The 26487-nt window shown below is 36.6% G+C and overlaps 1 protein-coding gene across 1 annotated transcript in view; it reads right to left on the reverse strand.

The window, feature by feature from the left end:
- Nucleotides 1-522: 522 nt before the first annotated feature.
- LOC107097505 (ubiquitin-like modifier-activating enzyme 1) overlaps nt 523-26487 on the reverse strand; it is a 43729-nt gene continuing 17764 nt past the window's right edge. Inside the window, exons 19-25 of the mRNA XM_015394666.1 lie at nt 25429-25630; nt 25256-25338; nt 21065-21157; nt 19560-19751; nt 4424-4525; nt 3674-3756; nt 523-1166 (exon numbers count right to left, since the gene is read on the reverse strand). Of these exons, the coding sequence (XP_015250152.1) occupies nt 1034-1166; nt 3674-3756; nt 4424-4525; nt 19560-19751; nt 21065-21157; nt 25256-25338; nt 25429-25630 (888 nt within the window). The 3' untranslated portion in view covers nt 523-1033. The remainder of the gene's footprint in view (nt 1167-3673; nt 3757-4423; nt 4526-19559; nt 19752-21064; nt 21158-25255; nt 25339-25428; nt 25631-26487) is intronic.

Below are 26487 nucleotides of genomic sequence, written 5' to 3' on the forward strand. Positions count from 1 at the left end.
GCACAAATGACATGTTTAATCTGTTACACAGTGCAGATACTTCAGCATATAAATCAGATGGGTTACTGTAATAATCTCAGTGTTAATCCACACTCTAATCTTATAATTTACCATATCAATAGAGCAGTGCAGGTTTTGAAAAATTAAATGGAGAGTGTGGAATGATTATGAGGTTGAGCTTAAGGCCAAGACAGAGACAAGCATCTGAGGAGGGATGAAGGCCTTGTAGATGATTCTTGAGTATTTGAAGGGAAGTTTACTCAGCAGGGAGTATGATCATACCATAGTCTGTTTATACATAGCATCATCTACCTTTACAAGCCATAGGCCACTGCATACATGGACACATTTCAAAATTTGCCTCATAAGTGTTAAAAAACAGATGCACCTAAAGATTTTGCATAATAAATAGCATTGAAAAGCCAGGTTTCAAAAGGTGCAAAACAAAAGTTCAAAACACTAAAGACATTCTGCATTCATTCACTAAGATAAATTATAAAAATCCTCTGATCCCACTGATAATTTAAGTAAGTCAAGTATCTTTCTCAAGATTTCATATTAAACACTATTTTGATCTCTATTTAAGGCAGCTAACTTGGATCAACTACATCAGATGATTAACCCTGATCAAAGAAAAAGAGATATGAGAGACCCCCAAGTAACATTCATTAGAATAACATAACCACATTTTCCCCCAAAACTATTTTAATTTAGATCATTATAGATATTTTTGTCTCAATCAACAAAGAAACAGAAGGTCACAAGAACAAAAGCAAAAAAAGTTGTTTTATCACATAAGAGTAAAAATTGTACATAAATATTTGTACAATTGGTCTGATTTTAAGGAAATAGTCATTAATAAAGTTCACATTGTAAAGAAAAGATAAAAACAGAAACACCTGTAAAATCATTCATACAGCAATTTTGGCAAAAAGAGTAGCTTTAAATCATTATAATTAGTCACTAGTTATTCAATAATATCCCCACTCAGGAGAGTAAAACCAGAAGAATCAATATATTTTTATGGAATTCATCACAGGAGCATGTACCTGATGCTAGGTACCGTTTCACAGTCTTCATCTTCAATGAACGAAGGGATCAATTCTAACATCTTCTTGTGAGGAGGGATTTCTGCCTTAGTTACTTGTTTCACTAAATCTGACACTCTGCAAAAAAAAAAAAAATACACATAATAAAAGGTTTGTCCAAAATATAAATTAAGATGATTCATGTTCTCAAATGTATGCTTAAGTTATTAAAACAGTAGGAACCTTAAAGGTATAGTGGAGGATTTTCATGAATTTTTAAAAAGAAAATTAACATTGCACAGCCCTGTATCCGTTCCTGAGAGGAAATGCCTATTAAACGTGTGCGAGAGCATGCATGAGCCTATTTCTCCTCGTGCATGGTCTGTTTAAAAGTTGCTGTTTGCATCGCTCATACAAGCTTACTTTCCAAAAGTTTTACAATTTTTCCACTATGTCAGACTCACCACCGGTAAGTGAAAATGTGGACGAGCACGTAGGACAGCCTTATGAAAACATGTCACCAGAATGATTGACAATTAGGAGAACCACTTATTTTGATGATCCACCTTTCATACTTACAGAGGGAGTTTCTGTCTAGGAAACAGTTTAATGTGGGGTACGTAATACATAATTTTATAGTTATTAGAAAAATTATACAATTATGATTTGATTGTTTTTTTCTATTATTCTGACAAATAAAACTATAGAAAGTGTAAACACAAAATGTTTTCAACCCCTCTAAGTCAAAACACATATATATATATATCAGCCTTAAGGCACTACCAATATGGGGTGGAGAGCTTTATTAGAAAAAATTCAAACCTTTTTTTCTTATCTGATAGAACACTGCCACCCTACAGTACTTGTGGCAAACTTTAAACAGAACTTCCTATAGTTTTATTTCAACAATGGCTTCATTGTTGCAAATATTTTAAGAAGATCAGATATGTGAACTAAAAATTATATTTGTCAAGTCAACAGATTCCCCCACTTCAGCTGTGGATCTCTGCAGCTCCTCTAGAGTTACCATGGGTATCTGAATTTATTTTAATGATGATAGCTGTCCAGGAACAGCTGGTCTGTTTAGCTGGGTGAGTGTCTCTTAGTAAGTGTGCTGCTTCCTTCATCTGTTTTTATTCTCTGCTAATAGATTGAACATGTCTCTGTAAGATGTTCAAAGCTTTTTACAACCTAACCCTGCTTTGAACCACTACCCAACTTTCCCCCCGAATTGTCTGCTGTGTTCTTTGGTCTAAATGACACCATTTGTTCACAAATATTCTCTAACAACCTTCAAGGCCTTTGCTGAACAGCTGGATTTTCATTTATATTAAATTTATTTAGGGGTTATGAGAGTAAATAAACTTAATACAAATAAATGTCACACTTTTCAGACTTTTCCTTTCTTTATTTAGAAAACAATATAATTTCCCCTCCATTTTACAACTGATTGCTAGTGTGAATTTATGTATAACATAAAATCCCAACTAACTACGATTAAGTTTGTAGTAATACTATGTCGAAAAAAACCTCAGTTGATATACATTATTTTGCAACTGGATTTCAGATATTCAATATTAATAAAAGATAAAAACCCTGAAAAAAACCTTCCTCTTTCTGCCAAAAAAATTACTTATTTTTAAAAACCTTTGTTTTTAAGAGAGTGAAAACTCAATTGTGAAAACAATTGGACTGTAGTGATGTCCCTCTGCACCATTGTATCAAAAAACTGACTATCTTAAATGTTTACACTCTTTCCTCCTTGTAAAAAGTCTCGGAAAAGTCAAAATTCAGTGAGCATGAAGCAGACTGAATCTAACGTATCCTCTCTTATAACATATAACATAAAACATATTTTATTGTTATTATCATGCTTTTTCTGGATTATTATCTTCTTAACAGAATAAATTACATTAGAACTGAAACCAATCAGTCCGTGAACAATAAAAATTGTTCTCTTCATTTTGTGTTTTCTTAGTGGTGTTTGTCAGGTTTTGTGTTTTTCATTCCACTTTCAGCGACTCGACACAGGAAGCTTGGGGAAGGGCAACTGAACAGGAAGTGACTGCTCTTGTGCACATATATCAAATGAAGCCTGGTGTCCACACGGTCAGTGCTCTGCCTCTCTTTCCTGCTACTTAATCTAACCATAGCAGCAGTACAGAATAGGATGTCAACATTTGTGAGTTAATATCAAGTCTGTCCCAAAGGTCTGTAGCATTGGACTTTAGAAAAGTATTAATGAGAGGAAAAGAATCAAAATAAATCCTGCTGTATCAGCTTTATGCTGTGATTAAATAGTTTAGCTGAGGAGGAGATTTCACACCATGAGGCTCATTTGCCTGGGGGGTATAACCACTGCAGAAATCAACAGGCCCAAACAGAGTGACTTCTAGGCTCCAGAAGTTTATTCTAATTTAACTCTTTGACACTTTTGCACAACAAACAAAAACTGGAGGGGATGTCTTGGTCAACTGTGTGCAGTGATGCATGTGTCTGTGTGTCAACAGTATCTATCCTCACAGGCTCAGAGGAAACAACTCAGATGGCCATTAGGACCCAAAACAAACAAAGGAACCTTGCGTTTTGAGGTGTGACCACAGCCACGAGGGGACATCATCCTGGATCATCTTAACTGGACATACCTCATTTTCAGCCTGTCCTCTTGTCCCATGTATAGCATAGCAGTTCCATAAAAAAGCCCAGAGATGGTCAAGTCATTGGTTTCCTGCAAATTAAAAATAGATATTTAAACTTCTGCATGGGAACAGATCAGCTTCAACAATGTGATATCTAAAGCGAGATAAAAACTGTAAAATTAACACTAAATTACATTTTTGTTGTTAAATGTAATTTAAGACATTCTACAGAATGTATTAAAGGTGTGTATTCTGGACAAACATAAATAATAATTTATTAGTCAGGTGTTCACATATACTAGATGCACCCAACATAAATAGCAAATCAAAAAGGACAAGAGTAAATATGTTTGACATCTATTTAGTATACTGGAAATTAAATGTATATGTGCAAAATTGTTGACATTTTACAAAATTTGCAAACACCCTGCAAAACCGAGGAACCCAGCTCAATAAAATTGTTTCCATTTCCCATCTAAGAAAATTATTGCATCTATTCAATTTCCAAAATGTAGAAAATTGCAACTAAGAATAAAAGAGCATTACTGTTGACTTCTATGTTTCCAAGATAGATTAAATGTAGACACTTATCTTGAAGTGGTTAAAAGCAGATCTTAACAGGGCATTCACCTAAAACAATTGTCATTGTTGAATTGCGTGCACTGCAGGAAGCCAAGCAAGTTTGAGAAAACAAATCCTATAAAAAGTGCAGTGCATAGCAGCGGGTGTGAAGAAAGTGTGTGTTTCCTTTTGTACCTTCACATGCTGGATGAGATCTGCCAAGGTCATTTCCTGCTGATTGCAACGTCTCCCTTCAACAAGGAAATCATCCCACAGGGTGTACTTCTTTCCTGCGACCTGCCGATAGACATGTTACTTGATTAAACATTAAACCGCAACACACAGACACAGAGCAAGCTGACAGACGAAGGACGGCTTGCTGTGAGAGATGTGCAGAGCACGCCAGCTGAGAACAATCAGCACCCAGAGAACTATGAAAAGGTCAAAAGGTGCCTTCTGTAGGGAGATTTTATTTAACTAAGGTTCCATCTTTTTTAAAGTTCCTGTGATCCTTATATATATATATATATATATATATATATATATATATATATATATATATATATATATATATATATATATATATATAATAAATCCAGGACATCACTTTGAAATTTTAAAAAATTTATTTTAAATCATAGCAAGATTTCTGGTCTTCACAGACCTTTAAAGTGTTATTAAAGAAGCTTGTCTTTCCTCCACTTGCTACCTGTATTAATGCACCTGTTTAAACCTCTCCTTTAAATCTCCAAAAATCCTACACTTGTCCCAGGCATCACACAGCCAAGCCAACTTTACTACGTCACGTGTGCTCCATCGTCTACCATAGAATGCCGTGCAGCAGCCCTCACTGATTGCATGCACTGCCTATCCATGCATCGCCTCTTATTTTGAAAATGTACCACATCGGCTTTATATTTCCTGTGTCTGACGTCCTTTGTGGCTAATTTAGTGACACTTTGACACTTTTTGCCAGGTCAGACAGAGTTTATCTGTATATGTGATGAGCTGAGCATCAAGCTGCAGCGCAACAGAGATGGTCGGAATATTTGCGATGGAACGGAGGACACATGGATGAAGGAGTCTGTGTGAATAAGTGGTCAGACTCAGATTTAAATCATTTCCAAGACCCAAGAAATTGCAGAGCTGCACAAGACAGGGAAGAATGAATCTACTATAGTCTACTATAGGAAAGACGGTTGGTGCAAATAGATAAACAGTGGTTACAAGTGTAACAACATGGGAGACAAACAAGATAATTGATGATCTCCCTTGATCTGAGGTCCCAGGAGAGATCTATATGATCAAGAGAATGGTGAGGAAAATCCTAGAAATACAAGGAGGGACCTGCAGAGAGTGGGACAAAAACAATGGCTACCACCATGATAAAAATTCACTTATCTGATACTCAGGTCAGATACGAGATGAATGACTCAGATCCAGCATCCTGATCCAGCCCTTTTATATAATACACAGGGTGAAGTTCTAATAAATAACATACGTACTATGCCGAGAGGGACTCAAATCATCCAGTGCCTTGAATCCCCCCTTTCCTAACCCAGTACACATCCAGGCCCTGCTGTCGTTTACCAGCGGGAAAAAAAAATCAAGACCTTGAGAGACAAGGCATGATTCTGGACAATTATATAAATCCTTTAATATTACTTTAGCTTTTGCAGATTTAAAGGGCTCAGAAGTTCCTAAAATCCATTTTTTCTGTAAGCCAAACTTAAAACCTCCAAATGAAGGTGCAACGAAAAGCCAGACACCAGGAGAAAGTATTTGAACCCCTGCAAACATGAACATGTTTACCTTAAACATTATAATCCACATGTATAATACATAAAGAATAAGCATCACCTGACTTAACTGGGTCAGGATTCCTCACATAGACGAAGTAAGACAAAATATGTTGCCTGGTCAGACGCTCCAGCTCACACACATGTCTGGCAAGAGAAGCTGTGAAGACCAAAACTTGGCCTGAGTTGTGAATACCAAAACCTCAGCTGAACCTGGCTCCAATTATCTCTGCTCCAGCAGCCAAGGGGAACTTTTTCGACTAGCCCTCGCAGCTCCCACCACTTACTGAGGTTTTGAGTTGTAGAGACACGCTTAGAGCATATTTTCCCCCAGGTTTATAAAGCTGATAATGTTTTGGTACCGGTTTTCAGACAAGAACTGCTCATTTTCAGGATCCACATCATAACACTGGGGCTTGTTAGTATTTGGAAATTCTTGTGCCAAAATGGATAACAGCTTAAGTTATACACAAGAAGAACAACTGGAAATGACAAAAAAACATATTTTTCTAAAGCAGCCTCTTTGTTGCAAAACCAAAATGGACCTTAAGTGGTCCCATACCATCTGCTTTCAGGATGGTCTTTGTGTGTAAATGCTGATTCTACACAATGCAAAGTAGGCGTGCAGGTTATTTTAACACCATCTCCTCCCTTCCTCTAGCCTCAGGCATACAAAAATAGCAGGAACCTGAAGTAAACCAAATTATATTCTTTTTTGCATACCCATGTATGTAAGATATTAAAGGAGAAACTACAGCAAAACAGTTCAGCACAAATGTTGGGACCAAACTGGAAACAATTACAAATGGTCTCCCACAAGCACAACAACTGTTTTATGGAACTGCCACAGTAAAAACAGTAGAACAGTTGCCCTTGGGGGTAGAGATGGGAACAGTAAGCCAGAAAGCGGTTTCCTTTTTAGGACAATACTAAAACACTAAAAATGAGAATAAATATGATTTATTTATTTATAATATCAAAGAAATCCTTAACATTGAATAAGTAGTGGCACTCATAGTGGATAATTTGCACACACAAGCTGAGCCAACGAGATAATTAACAGGTTTCACATGGCTCTACAGCGGAAAGAATTGCAATTAGGTTTAGAATCAATAGTTCAGTGTAAACATCTCTACTGCTGTTTAAAGTTAGCGTCCAACCTCGATAAAGCAGGCAAGATCTTTATTTCTGTGCTTATAGTAAATAGATCCAACATGAAACATGAAAAATGAAAAATGAAAGGAAGTATTGAGGTAAGTAAAGGGTTTCTATGTGGGAACTAGAAAAGTAAAGGATTATTGTAATTTCCTGATTTGGTTACGGTAAGTATGGAAAAATGTAACAGGATAATGATTTAAAAAAATCAATCAATAAACCATCCGTCCGTCCGTCCGTCCGTCCGTCCGTCCGTCCGTCCGTCCGTCCGTCCATCTATCCATCCATCCATCCATCCATTAACAGGGTGACTATCTTTATCTTGCTTCAACACACATCTTTAAATCATTGCTGATGCAGGTCCTGTACTTACAGCCTGACATTTGATATAAAATTTGCCATACATTTAAATACATTCTTGCAAATACAAAAGATAGAGATAGATACAGTTAAAAGGAGCCTTTTAAAAGGAGCTTTAAAATTCTCCTTTTAGCTTCCTTTAAAGCACATCAGCTGCTCAGACTGTCAGTTACCCAAACAAACATTGACATTTCAACTTCCTGTTCTATCCCCATTGTAATACTGAAACAAATAAAAAACAAACAATAGCAAACACTTTTAAACAATCCAAATGCAGAAACTGTTTCCCCTTCAAAAAGAGTTTACATGAAAACCCCATATAACTTCTCTAGATGAATTTCCCAAACATCTGACCCAATTGCAGGCTGCTTCCTTTTGTTGACAGGAAATCTGAAGAGTCTCTTGTCTCTTCCTGAAAAATCTGAAGCCAAACAGTAATTTATAATGTTCTAAAATAGATCTCAGCTATAAAAAAAACAAATACATATAAATAGTTGCTTTGATTCTCCCTCTTAAACAGGCTAGAAGCTAATGCCTAAGTGTAAATCCAAATACTGGTCGAAATGATTTGCTTTACAAAACAGAACAAAACAATATATTAATTCAGTATTTTACTAAATAATTTACTAAAAATGTAATTATTGTGTTGATGACTTGCCATTAATATTTTGTTAACAGTTTTAAAATCGAATATATCAGCTTTAAGAAAGGCCCTTCAAAATATCTTTACCACAGCTCTTTAAAAAGTACTCTTACTTCCTAAAGGTCTGTGTGCAGATCCTTAAAGATAGTATGACTACAAAATGTATTTATGTACCCTATGTTTATATGAAAGCTGCCAAAAAAAAGTGAATTTTTTCACCTTTTTTCTCAAAGATGAGACAAAATAAGGATTTACTAAGTTTTTATGACTTATCCAGCACTTCAGAAAAAATTAAGTAACCCATAATTAGTTTTCTTTTCAAACAATCAATATTGGTAATCGTTTTACCTTTTTATAAACCTGGGTGTAAACTTTTTTTATTCAATAGAATTAAACAATAAAAGTATTATGTCTAATTTGTAATAGACAGTTAACAGTAGAGGTTTTTTGTAAGTCTCAATGCTGTCTTAGAATAAACATTAGTTTGCTTAACTCTTGTTCAAGAAAACCTCTGACTATTTGTGTAGGACAGTGAAGATACTCCTACAAAGAACTAGATTTAATAAGAATAAGAACCAGATCTTACAAAGGTTAAGAGCATGAAGACTTTTCAAATTAGGGTGAATTAAATTTTTAAAACTTAAAATGTATTTAGCTTTCATTGTGCTTTTGTACCGTGTGTGTAAAGAGGTGCAAGGTTAGACATTTCCTGCATCCATTAGATGTCAGAGAAATCAAATACTTGATTCTGAAACCAGAGTGGGATCCACTCCAGTTTTTGCTACTGCCTCCCCCACTTAGAGTTATCTGTGGCAGACAGAAACCATTGGGATCACTGGGCTTACTCTAGTCTTCCCAATTAAACATTTAAGGAGCTGGACATCTAAATGTTTCGGTCCTTGAACTTACAGTGTGCCTAAAGAACTACCTCTGCAGAGGCTCGTTTCTATCTACGCTTCATTATCGGCCCCAAATTCCAACACTGGAAACGTTTTTACAACCCACTGTGGCTGGAGGCCTGTTTCTTCAAAGGCATCTTTTTTCTCTTAAATGGCTTCAAAGTAAGTTTTTAGCAAAGTCAGATGGTGGATTTGTGTGGCCTCTTCACATCATATTTACATCTTAATCTTTTTTAGCCTGTCTTAACTTTCCTTTCTGCAGACTTACTGGCAACTTGGAGCCATGATTTTGACCTGATGTGAGCCTCAAAGTCATGCTGTAGTAAAATGCAATGGTTGTTTCAATAATCCAATGATCCAATCAACCCCAATAAACAGTGGATGTCTGCTTTACACTCTGTTCTTTTTTTTTTAGAAACATATTTTCTCTTACTGACCTGAAAACAAACATATACAACACTTTATAAAGCACATCTTAACACAATTACCCATTGATGTAATAGTAAACACCATGAGGATATAAAAGCTACATTCAACTATAAAATAGAAATCCCTTAAAAACAAAACAAAATATAAGTTGTCATTATGTAAACCAGCTCCAGGATGAAACTTATCGTGATCATAAATTTTAAAGAGATTCATCGACTTAGCAGAAGTTAACAGACATCTTCTAAAACATAGCCGTCTATGTTTTTAGTTAAGCCTGTTTTGTCTTTATACAAAAGAATAATAATATACAGTCATGCAAAATGCTCCTTTTGTCTAACTAAGAAGTGTCATCTGCTACTTGACCAAAGCCTTTTGCATTCAGTGAAAGGACAGATGGTTGGGACTTCCAGCTGCTATTTCTGATCACTGTAATGAAATCCGCTCCAGTTATCAGCCTTACAATCTGTACGTAGAAGTGAAATATAAATTGTAAAAATCAGGTAAAAAAAAAAAAAAAATCCAGTAGGTTCAATTTGTAAGTTTTTCTTGTGGCGCACTGCTTCAGGTGCGGAGGAGGTGCAGCACACAGTCGACACTTCTCAGCCCAGTGCAGCGTTTGGCACACACAATCAAAGAAGCCTGTTGCTTTTGAAAGGCTCCCATTGACGTGTAAAACAACAAATAGAAACTCTATGTGATTGTCTTTCAAATGAGAAGATAACAACACCCAACCTGACTTAAAACAACCTCAGGGCAGAAATATAAAGTCAATAAAACCCTGACAGACAGTAGCAGTGAATGCTAGAGAAGCTGCAGTTGTAAGCATGATCATTTGATTTATCCATCTGTCACCTCATCTATTCTGTTAATATTTTAATTCCCTCCTGGATGAGGATGCAGTGACAGTAGATATTTGTTTGAATAATGTTGTTGACTCTACAGCAATCCTGCACACCTAACTACACAGTGGAGAGGAAAAATGTACTAATATTTCTGTTATCAACTGAAATTTTTATCAACTTTGCAATCAACCGGAAGCAGTTCCACGTAAATATATCGTGATATGTCTGACAAAATTGTTTTTATAAATTTTTTTTTTAATAAAGCATTTTAAATGCTACAATAAACACATTTAATGAATTTTAATGCCAATTAAGGCCTTAATTTAAAAAATAATAATTTAATGAATTTTAATGATTTTTAATGACCCGCGGAAACCCTGAAAGAAACATTCAATTAAAAATTACCAAAATAAGAAGTATTTGTTCAGAAAACAGTATGTGCCTTACATCTAACTGATTAATAGCATTACAGATAACTTTATCTACTCATAATTTAGTAGCAGCTCTTTCGCTAACACTATACTCCCATTTCATACCGTCTCCATATTTCCTCCCTGAAGAATATTTTATACCCAATATGGAAAAAGGAACTTAATTTGTCAATTTCCCTTTTTATGTCTATACTTAAAATCTTTTCAATTACAGTAAAATCAAACAAAGAATCGAAGTTCCTTGTTTGAGTTCATGAACTTCCACATGAACTAATAAATTTGATTCTGATTTCAGTCAGTGATCAGTTGCAGATCAACCTATTTCTGTTGTATTTTGATAAATTACTGAGATAAATATACCTTTGAATGTTCAAAAAATGCATTTTATTCAATCTAACTACAGGCTGGCTAACTAATGAAGCTCTTTTCCTGTTATTTGTGTTTCTGTTTCAGTTCATTATTGTGGAATATGACGGATCATGATTCCCAAATAAATAACTCGATAAATAATACAATCAACCTCCTGCTTGTATTATTTATAGGACTCATATTGGCACAATCCTTAAAATGCACATCAAACTATTTATTTTCATCGCTCAGAGGTGGACCAATCTACTGCACAGTTGCCTTGCAGCAAGAGGGTCCCGACCTGGGGTCCTGCATGAACTTTGTATGTTCTCACAGAGCATGTTAGGCTTCATGCCTGTTAGATTGAGCGGTATCTATAAATTGCACTGTGGTATGAGTGCATGGTTTTGTGTCCCAGTGTTGCCTGGTGATGGAATGGCCCACATTTTCCCCTAAAGGCTGCTGGAGACAGGTACCAGGGACCCGTGATCCTGATGGACAAGCAATGGGATAGATGGATGGATGAATATTTGTTATCATTAGGGTTACTAAGTGACGCATGGTTTGCATGAGATGCTTTTCATAAAAAAATAATAATTTCTGTACTTATAAAGCTCAAGGCCTAAAGGGCCATGTAAGACAAGATGAAAGGGAAAAAAAAAACATCCTTTAATTGAAAAGATTCTACAATCGAAGTGCGAGGCAAAAGTAGTGTATTTAGTTTTACCAAGCACAAAAATGAAATGCCTGCAATGTTTGTAAAAATTAGTTTATTTCTCCTTAAATGGTCTCCCAGTTATAAGGAGAATGCATTGTTGGCCTTTTATTGACAGCAAAGTAGAAACTTAGTTCTCCTGGTTTACAGTGCTTTAAGCATGTTCAGGAAATATTTACTTGATCTCTCATGAGAGATCAGCAGAAGAACAAATACATTTAAAATAGTTAATATTTTATTAGAAAACAGCCAGTACAGAAGCCAAGGGGGCATATAAAAGGGGTGTTTCTAAAGCAGCTTTTTCAACAAGAGCAGCTGTTTTAGCAAAAGTCACGCTATCCAGTATGTGCAATGCCTTCAGATTAAATATTTATGAGATGAGAAGATATAATCTGGGATGTTTTCAAAGAGCTACTAAACCAAATGCCTGAAGGTTTTTGAATAACACAAATAAGAGCTGCAGGCTGTTTCATTATTATTTGTACAATGATGGAAAAAAAAAATCTCTATATCTACTTTTAAATGTATTCTTATCTACATAAATCTGAACTTCAATGTTGTTTCACACATGCACAGCATCCTGTTTGATGGCACAACAATAATAAGCAAACTGCCCACAGACACAACAGTCCATTATGACAGAAAATGGAAATTTAAATTTATGGGGAACAAAAAAACAAAACAACATAAGATAAGAACAAATATAAAAAGGAACAGCAAGAGGGGAACCAAACAGAACAAATACACTGTGGAAAACAACAGAAGGTAAATGCCCTGTGTGATGATCACAGCTTACTCATTATTCCAAAAACACTATTCATGTCAGGGGTCTTGAGTTACAAACTACACAATGCTCTCTGCACTCCTTAGGGAATCCAGAGGGTCTTGGATCATGTTCGCCCTGTGTGTCTCTACTGCCATGGACCAAGGTGGCCAATGCAGATTTAACCCCCCCTTTCTTAAACCCATTCTCTGGGTTTTGTGACTGATGTGTGGCCTTCAATTATGCACCTACTCAAATCAGAAATCACTTGGTGGGATGGTAATTATTTTCTACATCTAAGGAAAAACTTCCTGTACATTCAAACACGTCACCTTAGTTCTGCTTCACATGGTAAAACATCAACAAGTTGTAAATTAGGGTTGAAGGGTTTTGCCAAAAATTTTAACAGTGATTATTTCTAACCAGTATTACAATTTATTATGATGTTCCTTAGCCCTAACCACAAGCTTGTATAAGTTTTATTTTAGGGTTTCAATTTTTTCGTGACATTCAAAGCATGCTTGTCCAGAGACCCTTATTGCAGGACAGTAATGAAACCTTTTTGTGAAAAAGTGCCTACTTCTACTTGTATGCATAGATCTGCATGCTAGCTGGGATTTTCTACATTTCTGTGTGGCGGCAAACCCACTTTTAGTGTTTTACCTAAAGGGCTGCATTGATAAATTTAGAGTTGTTCTCTTTTTAAGTTTAATTAGTGCCTCAGTTTTGTTAAATTGCAATTATATTGCAAATGCAATTAATTGCCCATCCCTACTGTAAATAAAAAAAAAATAAGTGTATCTTCTTCCAGGTTTTGAGCTAAAAAAATATGAAAGTAAAAAATAAGCTGGTGTAAAAATAAGCCTAAAGGTTGTTTTTTTTCACCTTCTATCCTGTTAATTAAATGATAGAGGGTTCACATGGGGAGTGTGAAAGGGCAAAAAGTTAGAAACTGCTTGCAAAGTCTATGCACAGACAGAAAAGAGGGAGTATTTGATGGCACCCAACCAATAGGTATAAAAAGCTGACAAGAAAGGGCAGAGTTGGACCAGCTGCTGCAGGGGCGGAGGATCAACCAAATTACTACATAGCTGGAACACGTCCTTGACTTGCTTCAAGGGACGTTTTTACAGTTTTTGAAGCAGCACATCAGTAACCCTTTGTCATTACTTCTCTAAACATCTAATTTAAATATAATATACAAAGACTTTTTTCCACTTTGGTAGATTATATGGGATTATATGGTCGTCTCAGTCTCTAGTAGCTGATGCTGATCAAACAGAGAGAGGTGGCCCATCAGGGAGCAAGCATAAGGAATAAACTATGAGAGGATGCTAACATATAGAGGCATTTAGACTAAAGTGTTACTGAATCCTAATCCAATTAAAAAACTGATTGAACACAGATGAGTGTTCTCATTAAACAGTATGATGTTTCTGATTTTAATTATTATAGTTCCAGTGTGTAGCATCAAATCTGTTGCCCACATATATATCTAAATAAAGCTGGTTTTTTATGGGTTTCTGTTGTTTTTTTGTTTTTTTTTTGCGTTTCCCATACCTTTTACAACCAAAGACAAAAAGGCTCAGCTTTTGTGGCAACATTTTACCTGCTGTAGTTTTAGTTCTCTTACATAAAAATGAATGCCTTCTTTTCATCCAAACATTTGACATGAGGTAGATAGAATAAAACTAACTTTACATTCCCTCGAGGCTTTGTCCAGCTTTAAGGCAAATTCTGTGGCAGCAGACATGCTTCTGTTTGCTCAAAGACGTGCAGAAAAGGGACATAGCAGCTATGCAGTTAATGAACACATAGGTTCAACTTTATTTGCTGCAAAAAGTTAGAAAGTTATTATTTACACACAGTGCTGTGTGTCTTTGTTCAATCATATTTGTCTGCTGTGTATTGAGAAGTCCAATATCTGTCAAAAGAACAAAACCTACTTCCTTTCTTGCTTCTAAAGGAGTCTCTAACACAATTAATGGGTTTCAGGCATTCTACTTTATATGTATCTGGACCCCATCATAATAGCTCGCACTTTACCATGCAAGTCACATGCTGACAGCAACTAAATACTGACAAACATACAGACTGGTTTGATCAGAAATAATGTGTTGTTTTCAAACCACCAGATCTTAACATTTAGGTATTAAAACTAGGATTAAATCTTAAACCATAGAATATAAATCAGTGCAGCAGCTCCTAAAGTAGAGAGCATCCTTTCTGGCTTTCCTAAAGACCATGAATAGTCGTTTTTTTCATTCAATTGAAATTTTAGGTGAAATTTTAAAGTTCCATTGGGTTTAAAGCAAATTAACTAAGCACTGCAAAAACATCCTACGTTGTCGTCCACATTGTGTCATAACGCATGGCTCTAGTAAACAGGAGAGACAGCCTGTAATTTAGCACGGGCCACAGATCAGTAATGAAGGAATGTTTTAATGAATGTGGTGCAATCGAAGAAGTTTGTCTGAAGTTAACATATCAGTTAGTAATGGCGATGCTGCTTTCAGCCATGTTTATGTACATAGTAGGAATATCTGGGAAGATGCAGCAGAAACAGCGGATCAGTCATGTGAGTAAAAGTTCACCCTGTCTTAATAAAAAGTATTGAGGGATTTTTTTGTTTGTTTGTGATCATCAAGTCACAGGACATTTTCTCAATATGGCTGCAGCAACAAAATCTGCAAGTTTACCACTCAAACCACAAACATCTCCGAACGAAGGAATGCCAGCAGCAATAATCACCCTCACCAATCAGCCTTGAAAATGTCTTAATAGGGTTGCTGGATTTCCCTGCACACATTGAACCCCCTTAGTTGAAATCCGAGCATCATTTATAATCCAGATGCTTGTTGCTGGCCATGCCCTTCCCTTCGTGGTCACAGAGCAGCCCTGTTCTGATGGCTAATTTCAACAGTTGTTGCAGGAAAGCTAAATAAATCTATAACTGGTTCCTCAAACAGAATTATGACTTCACCACTCTGCAATAGCCTCCAAGTCAATCAGGAGATTTATTTCCCCGTTTTTCTTTTGGTGAACCAAACAGACATGCTCTATAATTCCTTTCTTGGTCTTGGTTCCCAAAGTGTAAGACATGAGGGCAAAACACGATTGACAGAATTACAGTGAGCAGACAAGGACAATCTCCGTTTTGTTTACATATTTCTAACCCTACAGAAAGCAGAGGGAGCAGAGAGAGAGCAGGGGAACTTCCTTTTATAGTAAACGGCTGCTTTAAAACACTAACTACCCTGAAGGATGATTAGGTGGCAGAGATAATGCCTCTTGTGATAAAACAGCAGAGAATTACATTTTATAAACTTTTCCTAAATTAGATTTCAATAATAGCAGTTCAGGTATTAGGGCAGGTTACATCAGGGTGATTGGTGACTATTGACTACTTTGGAAAACACTTGGTAGGCCAACAGTCAAATCAAAGAGATGTGAGTGTTGTTACTTGATATTAATGAACTGAGACTGAGCTCATAGGGGTGGGGGTCTAAGTTATTGCTAGAGTAATCTGAGCTCTTGATACTGCATGTCTGATCGCTGATATTTAGCAGCTGCACGTCTGAACTTGTAACAAAAGCTTCCAGCAAAAACCCCTGCCTAAACGCAGAGAGATAAGACAGTATTAATAACCAGACCTTTTATTTGCATTTCCTTTAAATGTTTTTAGTCCTATTTGGAAATAATGTATTTAGATACTCACTCTATTCAGTTCAGTTTAGACTATCTAGACAGTTTAGACAATTCAAGACTGTAGCGTTAAAATGTTGAAGGGAAAAGAAAAACAGGTTTAATGTTTTGTTTTGTTTTTCTGCCACATGGCAGGATCCGGGGTCCTTTGTTGGGAAAAACTCTAAGACATTTTTGAATTTCAAATAGTGGCAAGGAATTTAAAAATAACATGTAATTCATGTAAGTACATTACTAAAGGATATTTCAAAAAAAAAAAAAAACATGTCAATATATAAGCATATTAAGTATTATTATGCATTCAATAGATATTTTTGATAGAAAACACATTAAATGACTCAATGAGAGCACTTTTCCATAGATACCATACTACAAAGTGGACAAAAGATGAAGATAACCTTAAACAAATATGATAATGTTCACTCTTTATGCTCTGCCTTTACTAGCTTTAATGTTAAATAAGGAGTTTGTTATGAGCTCAGAGTAATGTGAAGTAAAATCAAATCAAAGCTTAAATGCTGCAGGAATATTGTTTAAGAGTCAATTGCCATTTTTCAGAAAGTTTTTAAGTAAATTTCAACTGAATGACTAGGTTCTGGAAAGAGTTATTCAATGCATCTTTCTCAGTTACCTATTCACACATACAGTACAAGAACTTTATCACATATCTGCACTCAATAAGTGCTGATCAATACTCACCAATATGTGTATTAGGTGAGTGGGTCTGTGAGTGGGCTATTTACAAAATCAATGCAGGACGGGGGATCAAACCTTAGACTGGAGCACTGTAGAAGAGTATCTCTTCCACAATTAGGATTCAATTCAAGTGTGAAAAGGTTTTTTTTTTTTTCATTTTCCTTTTGCATTGAAGTCATAGAGGGGGAAAAAAATCATCAAGGAAGTCATAATTCATCATTCAACACCAGTTCAAATATATAATTTTGAAATAAAGGTCATTAGCGTTATGCTCCAAATAATGCTTTGTTCATACTTGAAATTCATGTTTCTGGACTGACTGAGGTAAGGATAAGTGAGTGGGATTAGTTTAAATTAGTAAAACTACGTTCTTATAGTAAGTATTACAGAATAATCTTAAATATGGAATAGAAAAGAATAATTCAGAGATGTTTCAGGCAGGGTAAAATCAAAAAAGGAAAACAAATATCTCATGACAACCATGTGTCATATCTGTATCTGAGACATGCTTCTTTTTTTGATGAAAAATCTGCTATTTATATCTTGTCCTGTTTTAATAATTAAAATAGTATTATGAACCAATCAAAGAACAATAACAGTAAAACATTTTTTTGAAGGTCTGCATGAGTTTACTAAGACGATTCTCAGGTTTATTATCAAAGCAGTGTAAATCTGAGTTGGTGTCCAGGCTCTGCTCCATCACTCCTTGGACCTGCTGATCAATATTTAATTGAGCAATGAGAGCTCAATAAAATATTGACAAACCCCACCACACAGACACACACGCGCACACATTCACCTACACACAACAAACATGTCTTCAGCATGTCAGGAAGTGATGAGAGGGTGATTGACCCCTGGGCACAAAGAGAGTGATAGCGTGGAGGAAGGGTAGAAGAAAACCAAGCAGACGCTGGGGTTAGCAGCGGGCAGGCAGGGTCAGCGGATGAAATGTAGAATGTGGGACGTTAAGGTGCTGAAGTAGATGTCCCACATTGTTGGGGATAACTTATGATATTCTCATGACAAAAAGCAAATCTGTGAAGCAGGAGAACAGCTCAAGTTGATAACCTGAAGTAGCTTTTAGGCAATGCCTTCTTCTTAAAACACATGTCAACAGTAAAGTTTTAGTGGATCATATACAGGGTTTATTATTCCTAGTCTAAGCGTCTGGGATTCAGCTACTGGCCTCAAACCATTTGTTGCATGCATGCCCTCCCCGCCCTTTCCAGGCAGATTTTTTAATGAATAAAGCTTTCCTGTAAGTTTTCTCTATATTTTTATAGCATGAAGCTTACCATATTTTTTGACTTAGATATTTGAATTTTATTTCAAGGGTAACTAGTTCTACAGTTTTCTGCTATTGAATATGCAACCTGCATGAACCACAGACTAATGGATGGAAATTCAAAAAGACAGAGATAGAATGGGAAAGGAAAAAACAGAATCAATAATCTATTTTATAATCCTTTTCATACTTTTATAGACAGTATCCTTAAAAAATGTAACATACAGTTTAGGACAATATTAGGCATGACTGCAAAGTCTTCATTGGCTGGAATGACAGCTTCAATTAGAAGCATCATGACGCCTGAACCCTAAACCTAAAGCTGCAATCCAAGACAGAAGATCCTGGATCTGAATTTTAACATCCAACCCTACTTCTTAAAAGACACAGCAGACTGAATAAACCCTTCTATTACCTTGATAAAAATAGCAGCTTCAAAATAAACTATGAGAACCCCCATGGGTTTGCAAGTGAAAAAGAGAAAACGCCTGGAGTCAAAAGTGTAGTAAATGGCAGCTGCTTCTGTCATCAAGGCGGCCTTTTTTTTTTGCAGATGCTGAATTTTTCCCTGTAACCAAAGCTGAAATCAGATCTACACTGTCTCCAAGCCCCCTCACTGCACCATTTAGTTACACAGACCCCCCCATTTGTTGGCACTCATCGACCTTTGGCTAAGAAAAAAACTGGCACACATGGGTGTATCTGATTACAGTTAGAGGTGAGCTACAGACACAAACAGTGATTTCCCATATTTCCTCAACAGTAAACTGGCTTTGAAGTCTGCCAGCTAATATTGTTGAATAAGAAGTTTAAATAATTATTGCACCCAAACAGACCTATCAAGCTTTTACCTGACCCTAAGTGAGAAAATGTGCTTCTTTTACCTACATCTTGGCTTGAATTTGCTCCATATGCCCAGATAATGAGGCAAGCCTGGGTCTGTTGCACTAAAATACCTTCAAGATTATGCTGAGCCAGCTTAAAGACTGGCTTATATACAAGAGCCAGACAGTGTGCAGTGGGCTATCCAGCTGAAAGCACTCATTCATGACTTAATGCTTTCCATCCATAGAGGAGGGACATTACTTCAAACAGAGGTCAACATATTTCCTAAAGTAGACTGAATAAATGATGAATGCATGTAAAGTAAAGGTTTGTTTTACTGTACAGAAAAAATACTTTACTGAAGATTTGTGTGACTGAAGGCTTTTATAGATGAATCCCCAGAAACTTTTAACTTAGACCAGCGGCTACTCACTTCGAAGCTCGGTGGGTGGCATGGCTGGGACATGACAAAGTACTGTACAGCCAGGTTGAGGTAAGCCGTGCGGTAGGAGGTGATCTTCTTCTGATCCTGAATCAGTTTGAACAGCTCCAGGCACATTAGGCCTGCCACGGCTGCCGTTGTTGTGGCAATGGCAGGAATAATCCTTCCAGCAATGCGTTTACTCTGTAAAAGGAGAAAATGAAAAGTTCAAAGGTCTCCCATCATGTACACAGGCTGAAGAAATACAGATGTTCAAGATATACAACTCAAATAATTAAAAAAATAGAATATAGTGATTATAGACAGCTTAAATCTGTCTTAATCACTTGCAGAATTTATAAAATCTATTATCTAAGAATGATAAAGAAATACATTACTAACCACAAGTTGGCAATAAACACCTGAAACAATTCCTTTTCTAGAAAATGATGACAGCTTTATATATAAAAAAGGAAAACAGACAGAAAAAAATGTTGACTTATTACTGGATCCATTTCCAATGGATTTTATTGTCCTGAACAGATAAGCAGGGCTCCATATTTAAAATATTATAATGTAGAATAAGGGGAACGTGAAGCAACTATTTTAAAAATGAATAATAAAACCTCAAATTGAATAATAAAGACACAAATCTACCTTCATAAACTTACAGATGCATGTTTTTAAAATATCACGGATGTATTTAAATGTCAAAAGACTTTAAAAATGAACCAAAAAAACACGTAGAACTAAGAAATTCTTAAAACTTTTTTTATTTCTAAACTTACAAACTGGTAACATGATTAGAGAAAACTCTGATGTGTTATAATGATGTGTTATAATCAGCTTATAAGACAAAATCTGTGTATTTTATATGTAAAATCTCCCAGTCTGAATATACTAAAATCCATTTAAGTAATGACCCTGAAATGCATTTAAATGTTTATGTAAAGATCATAAAAGTCAGAAAGACTAATGTATTGTACATGATATGGCGTCTAAGACTGAAGTTTTTTGGAAATGAGATGCGGCCTATAAAATAGCCTAAGTGATTACACATGCTTGTGGGGGGAGGAATGGTGAACGACTCTCTTTTGTCTCCCCTCACTCAGCAGCTCCCCACCTCTCAGAGCCTCCATCTGTCTTGGCTGAAAGTGTCTACAGCACCGGGAGGAACAAGGCCTGGCTCAGGTGTCACCTTCCAGGCAACAGGTAAAGTGCCATGATTAGTCCCATTCCAGGAACAATAGGGGAGGAGGCTGTTACTGCAGCTTTAGGGCAGGTGGGTAAAGCGACAGCTAAAAACATGGCCAAGGGGGAGGAGATAAGGCCCTTCTTTTATTTTTTTCTTTGTTTATATCACATTAACGTCCTTAGTGGTCACTCCTATGTGTTTAATTGTTTTGAATGAGCTAGACATTGTTATTATCTTTTTAACTTGTCTTGTTCAAATGTTCTTTGATGATTTTTAAGTATTTAAGAAGCTAAACAACAAAGTCCACAATGTAAACACAGACCTGGTGGCGATCAGCCGCAGGGATGTCGTAGTTTTCAGCTCTCAGATTGGATGCAGCAACGATGTAGTCCATATGGAAGTTAGTGTCATCATCCTGTAAGAGTTTAGATGTTAGTGATACACCCGTTAATCATAAGGCCATCAAAATATCCATCATCTTCACCAGTAAATAAATAATTGCTCAGATTTTAAACAAACCAGATAAAACTGATTCCCATGATGCTATGTCACATTCCAAGGACCTGATGCAGTTTGCCCGCTTTGTGCTTTTCTTGCTTTGAGTCACTGTGGTCACAATGTCATAACTCAGAGGAAATATGACTTGTGTTGTGATTGATGTGCGCAATGAGCTCACACAGCTTTACAAAAGGTAAGAGGCTGACTGTCGCTCAGGGATAGCTTTAGGGTCTGTGAGGAAGCTCCTAGGTGGCAACCTGATGCCTCTGGAACTCTTGTACACGCATTCCATCCATCCACAGCATGACCAGGGCATGCAGGGATAAAACCAAAAGAGGGGAGTTCGGGAGTCTTTTTTTTATTCAAAATGACATTCAATATGCACCCGACTTACCTCCTACATTTTCATTATTGTCTCCACTCAGCCGCAGAAAGTTTTGACCAGAAGCTCTTTAGGCTTTCCTTTTTAAATTGAGTCATCCTGTGCCAATTCTACTATTAATCAAAATTTAAAAAAAATTCAGGTCACATCACAAGGTCTCTATTGGATCTATATATAAGGGAGCCATGGAGGGATGATTTTATGCTAAAAGTAATTGGACAATTGATAAAAAGGGTATTTTATTGGCTGGTGTGGGCAGTTTCCTTGCTGTCATTCTCAGTCAACCAGATAAAAAGCCTGTTGTTGATTTGAGGTGTGATGTTCAAAGTTGGAAGATTTTTGTTGTAAAGAAAATATGTTGTTAAAGGAGCTTTCCATACAAAATCATCCTTATGATGCAAGTCTGAACTTTAATTGCATCTCAATTCCTTGTTCATTATTCACTATGTTATTGAACAGAACCATAAATAGAAAACTATTGTCTCTGTCCAGATATTTATGAACCTAACTGTACTGTAGGATCAGGTTGGTTCATGACCAATTTTAAATTCTCTGTTGGATGGCACCTAAATGTATTGTATAACATCCAAATATTTTATAGGATTATTCACAAAGCATCATGGATCCTCTACTTTACCTTACAGTAAGCATGAGGTGCTTTGTCATGAATTCATCCCGTGTTTCACCCCAGAACCATGGAAAGAGTTTGGTGCCGTATGGCTCCATCTGTGTTTGGTTCATTTAAAGTACAAAATTCTATTTAAAGTCCAAAAATGTTTGGCAAACTCCACACATTTACTTTTTTATAATTTCTTCAATAATAGAAACATCTTTCAGTTTTCATTTTTTTATTTATATGGCTTTATATAGCGTTCCATGTAGATGACAATTTCTGCTAAATATGGATGTAGGCCAGCTGGGTTTATGGTATAAAGCTGTTTTAAACTTTGGAAATGTTTGTCAAATAACAAGTAGACATTTCAAAAACAGGTTTTATCAGAAATGTCACATTAAGTTTGAAGATGGAATTTTAAGCTTTATTAAAATATTATTATTGATCTTTACTTGGTTTTATTCAGCTTTCTACATTTCTCATACATCTTTTACATTTATGTAAAGCAATTGTCTCTGTAGAGAATTTTGAAAACAAATAAATCTGCTTTGTCTAAGATTAACATTATCGGTCTAAATGCATTCTTTTTGTATAGACATATTCCATTAAACTAAAGACTTTGCATTTGTTATCATCATTATTACTTGATAAATTAATTATTACATGTTGATTTGCAATTGTATTTATACTACAGGGATTATTAGACACAGCAGGGCAAAAAGATATTTAAAAAAACACTAATTGTGACTTTTAACAACACTTTATTTACACAATTCAAAACATATAAACAATGATTGATGTAAAACAAGTGTCAGTTAAAAATCAGTATCAAGGTAAAAAAAAAAAGTGTCAGCTAAAAATCATTAAATTAGGAGCTTGTTAAACGGTAGTTGTCCTTCATCTGACATGGCACATAAAATGTTGTTAAAACCGTAAAACTGAATAAAATCCTCGATGTCCTGTGTGCCGGAAGCCGGCAGACCAAACCAGCGCATTCAGCTCGGCAAAGAACTCATGCTCTTCCTCAACACTGAAGTCCTCAGACATTTTTCTTTCGTTGTTTCTTTCTTTGCACAGGTAAACAGCACATTTCTTCTTCTACCCTTGCATTATTGGCAGAGCAGACGCTGAATGCGCACTTTCATCTGGTTTGGTCTGCCGGCTTCCGTAGCGTCATGAGCGCGCATGTGCGCGCTTTCAGGAAATCCTATACACTACTGTTTATGCTCTAAAAACATTCTAAATGACTTCGTTTCGAGTAAATTCTGGATGCTACCCACTCAGGACACTTGGAATACATTGGACGAGCAGTATGGAGGAATATTGACACGTTTTTTGTGGACTTTTATGGACCTTTCTGTCTCGGTCACCATAGACCTCCATTATTTGAATGTCAGCAGACAGCAAGAAGCCTCCCAGATCTCCAGATGCATTTGAGATATCAAAAAAAGTACTCCAGAGTGTTGTTCAGCATGGGGGTGAGTAGAAAATGAAGGCTAATCATGTTTTGGGTGTACTATTCCTCTAATGCTGCACTTCCACATTTTATAAACTTTTTCTTATAAAGTTTAATATTTAGCATGAGAAATTACCCTGTTAAGATTCATGATAGAGGCAGTTTTATGAAAAAAAAAAAAAAATGAATCTCAGTCTTAAGTTTTCCTGAATTTGGCTCCGCTGGAAGTGTAACTTCTTTTCAGAAGCACAGATTAAATCAAATCCTGCAGTTCCAGGCGTGTCCCCTTGCTTAAACAGTACATGTCCAAGCCCGTTTGAATTTTGCCAGGGAGTATATGGAAGATCCAGAAGAGGATTGGAGGAATATTACGCAGCCAGATGAAACCAAAACAGAACTTTTTTGGCAAAGACTCAACTTGTTGTGTTTGGAAGAAGAAGAACGCAGTTTCATCCTAAAAACACCATACACCATAGGGCGGTAACATCATGCTATGGAATTGTCTCTCACCAAAGGAGACAAAATGACTGATTAATATAAAGGGAAGAATAAATGGGACAATTTATCATGAGATTTTAAGTCAAAACCTCCATCCATCAGGAGAGCATTGAAGGTGGAACATGGCTGGGTCTTCCAGCATGTCAGTGATGCAAAACACACCAAGGAGAGGCTCTGAAAAAAAGCCTGTCAAGGTCCTGGAGTGGCCTAGCCAATCTCCAGACCTTAACCCCCTAGAAAACTTGGAGGGAGTTGAAAGTCTGTGTTAACCAGCGACAGCCACAAAACATCACTGCTGTAGAGGAGATCTGCATGGAGGAATTGGGCAAAATACCAGCTACATAAGTAAGTATTGAGTTCAACTTCTGTTATTGAATAAATGATTATTTTCCAAAATGAATAACAAATAATTTTTTTATGTTTTATTCCCATTTTTCCTTCGTCTACCATTCAATGAGTTTTTCTTTATTTTATATCAGTTGGGTTTGATGTAGCATTTTCATAACAAAGGTGGACAAATGTATTTAAAGCTATGGCTGACAGTGAGGAAGCATCTGGTTATAGATATATGAGACCATGATAAATTTTACTGATGCATCATCTAAGAAAATAATCTTTTTAACATTCACAAGAGTGCCTCATTTTTAAATTTGACTATATTTCATGCAAAGGGAAGATGTGAACCATTATGAGCAGACATCTAGTTCAACACTCAGCGTCTTGTTATTCTTTTCAGAAAATATATATTTTCCACGTGAGCCGAATGACTCAACTCTTCCCCTTTCCACTCAATTTCTGAAAACAGGAAGGACGTTTCTAAAATATCTGCCTCTCCTCTAAGCAGATGCATTCTATGTGAAAACATGGCACAGTTGAGCCCTGTTTTAATGAATGGCTGAACACTGGCTGAGATTCAGCTCACTGAGACTCCTAGGATGTTGGGAAAAGAAATGATGTGAAAGCACCTATAGATTTAAGTGTTGCTCCCTGCTAAGACTCCATTCTGTCACCGTCCGCAGCCAATCCAAAGCATTGAGCAGAGGTATCGTTGTACCCACTAACGTACCTTCTCAAAGTCAATGGGGTGCATCTCAGCTGAACTCTTCAGTGAGGACAACTTTTCTTTCAGCTCCTCAAGTCGGGCTTTGTCTGCCGAGGAGACAAAAATAAAGGAGCAGAGGATGCAGGAAGGCTACATAAGCTGGTGAAAACACATAAGATTAATGTAAGCTTACTTACCACTGTCATCTCCCTCTTTTTTTCTGTCTTCCTCCATCTCCTTGTCAGTGAGATGAATTTTTACAGAGGACTTGGGACTAAAGGGTGGAACCTGGACTGTCTCTAAGGTTTCTCTGATAGAGGCAATGTTTCTCGTCCCTTCGATCCCATAGATCTGTGCATACAGGTTTGCTGCTGCCATCACATACTCGATGTGGGTTGTCTAAAACACACAATCCAAATGCAACATATAATTATGATCTTCTTAAAAATCTCTTCTCGTTTTTTTGCAGCCAAAAAAGCCAGAGAACTGTGAAACCAACTCCAAGGAGCCCTTTATGTGCCCTGAGCAATGTAGCACCAAAATGTTAGAGGCACTACCTCAAGTCCAGCAAGTTAGGAGGTGAATCCTCATTGGATTGAACATGTTTATTTAGTGCAAACCAGTAGGACTCAAATGAATCAAGATCTTAAGATTCTGAATTGACAATTTGTTGTTGTGCTCTGCAAACCACGTCTGAACCATTGTTGCTTTGTGGCGGGAACACTATCCAAATAAAAGAGCCAAAAGCCACAGCCATTGGGGAACATAGAGGGTGTTCTTATTAAAATGGTTAGGTAGGTGACACGTGTCAGAAAGGATGGCAGGACCAGAGGTTTATTAGCAGAACATTTCCTCAGGTATCACATTGCCTCCACCAGAGTCTATGGTGATTTCTTGTGACATGAGTTCACCAGTGAAGAATCTATCCTACCCAACCTATCCTGCTGTTCATATATTTAAACAGGGTTCATCGTTCTGACAATTACCGACCAAAGGTTGGTGCGTTCTAAAGTAGAAGGGATCAAAAATATACCCTGACAGCTCAGCTTCTATGGCTCCCAATACGAAACAAATGGTAAAGCACTGTGCATTCGAAAGGTTGGTTATGCTTGATGCATGTACAATCTGGAGAAACTGGTGAGGCGAGGCAAGAAGCTGGACCCTTTGTGGACGCTGGTAGAGGCAATGCAAATTAACAAACTGCTGGACAATATGAACAATGCCAGCCACCCTCTGCACACTGTCTTCACCACTCA

Source organism: Cyprinodon variegatus, unplaced genomic scaffold (assembly GCF_000732505.1).
Source record: "Cyprinodon variegatus isolate N-32 unplaced genomic scaffold, C_variegatus-1.0 Scaffold702, whole genome shotgun sequence".
Classification (NCBI taxonomy): domain Eukaryota; kingdom Metazoa; phylum Chordata; class Actinopteri; order Cyprinodontiformes; family Cyprinodontidae; genus Cyprinodon; species Cyprinodon variegatus.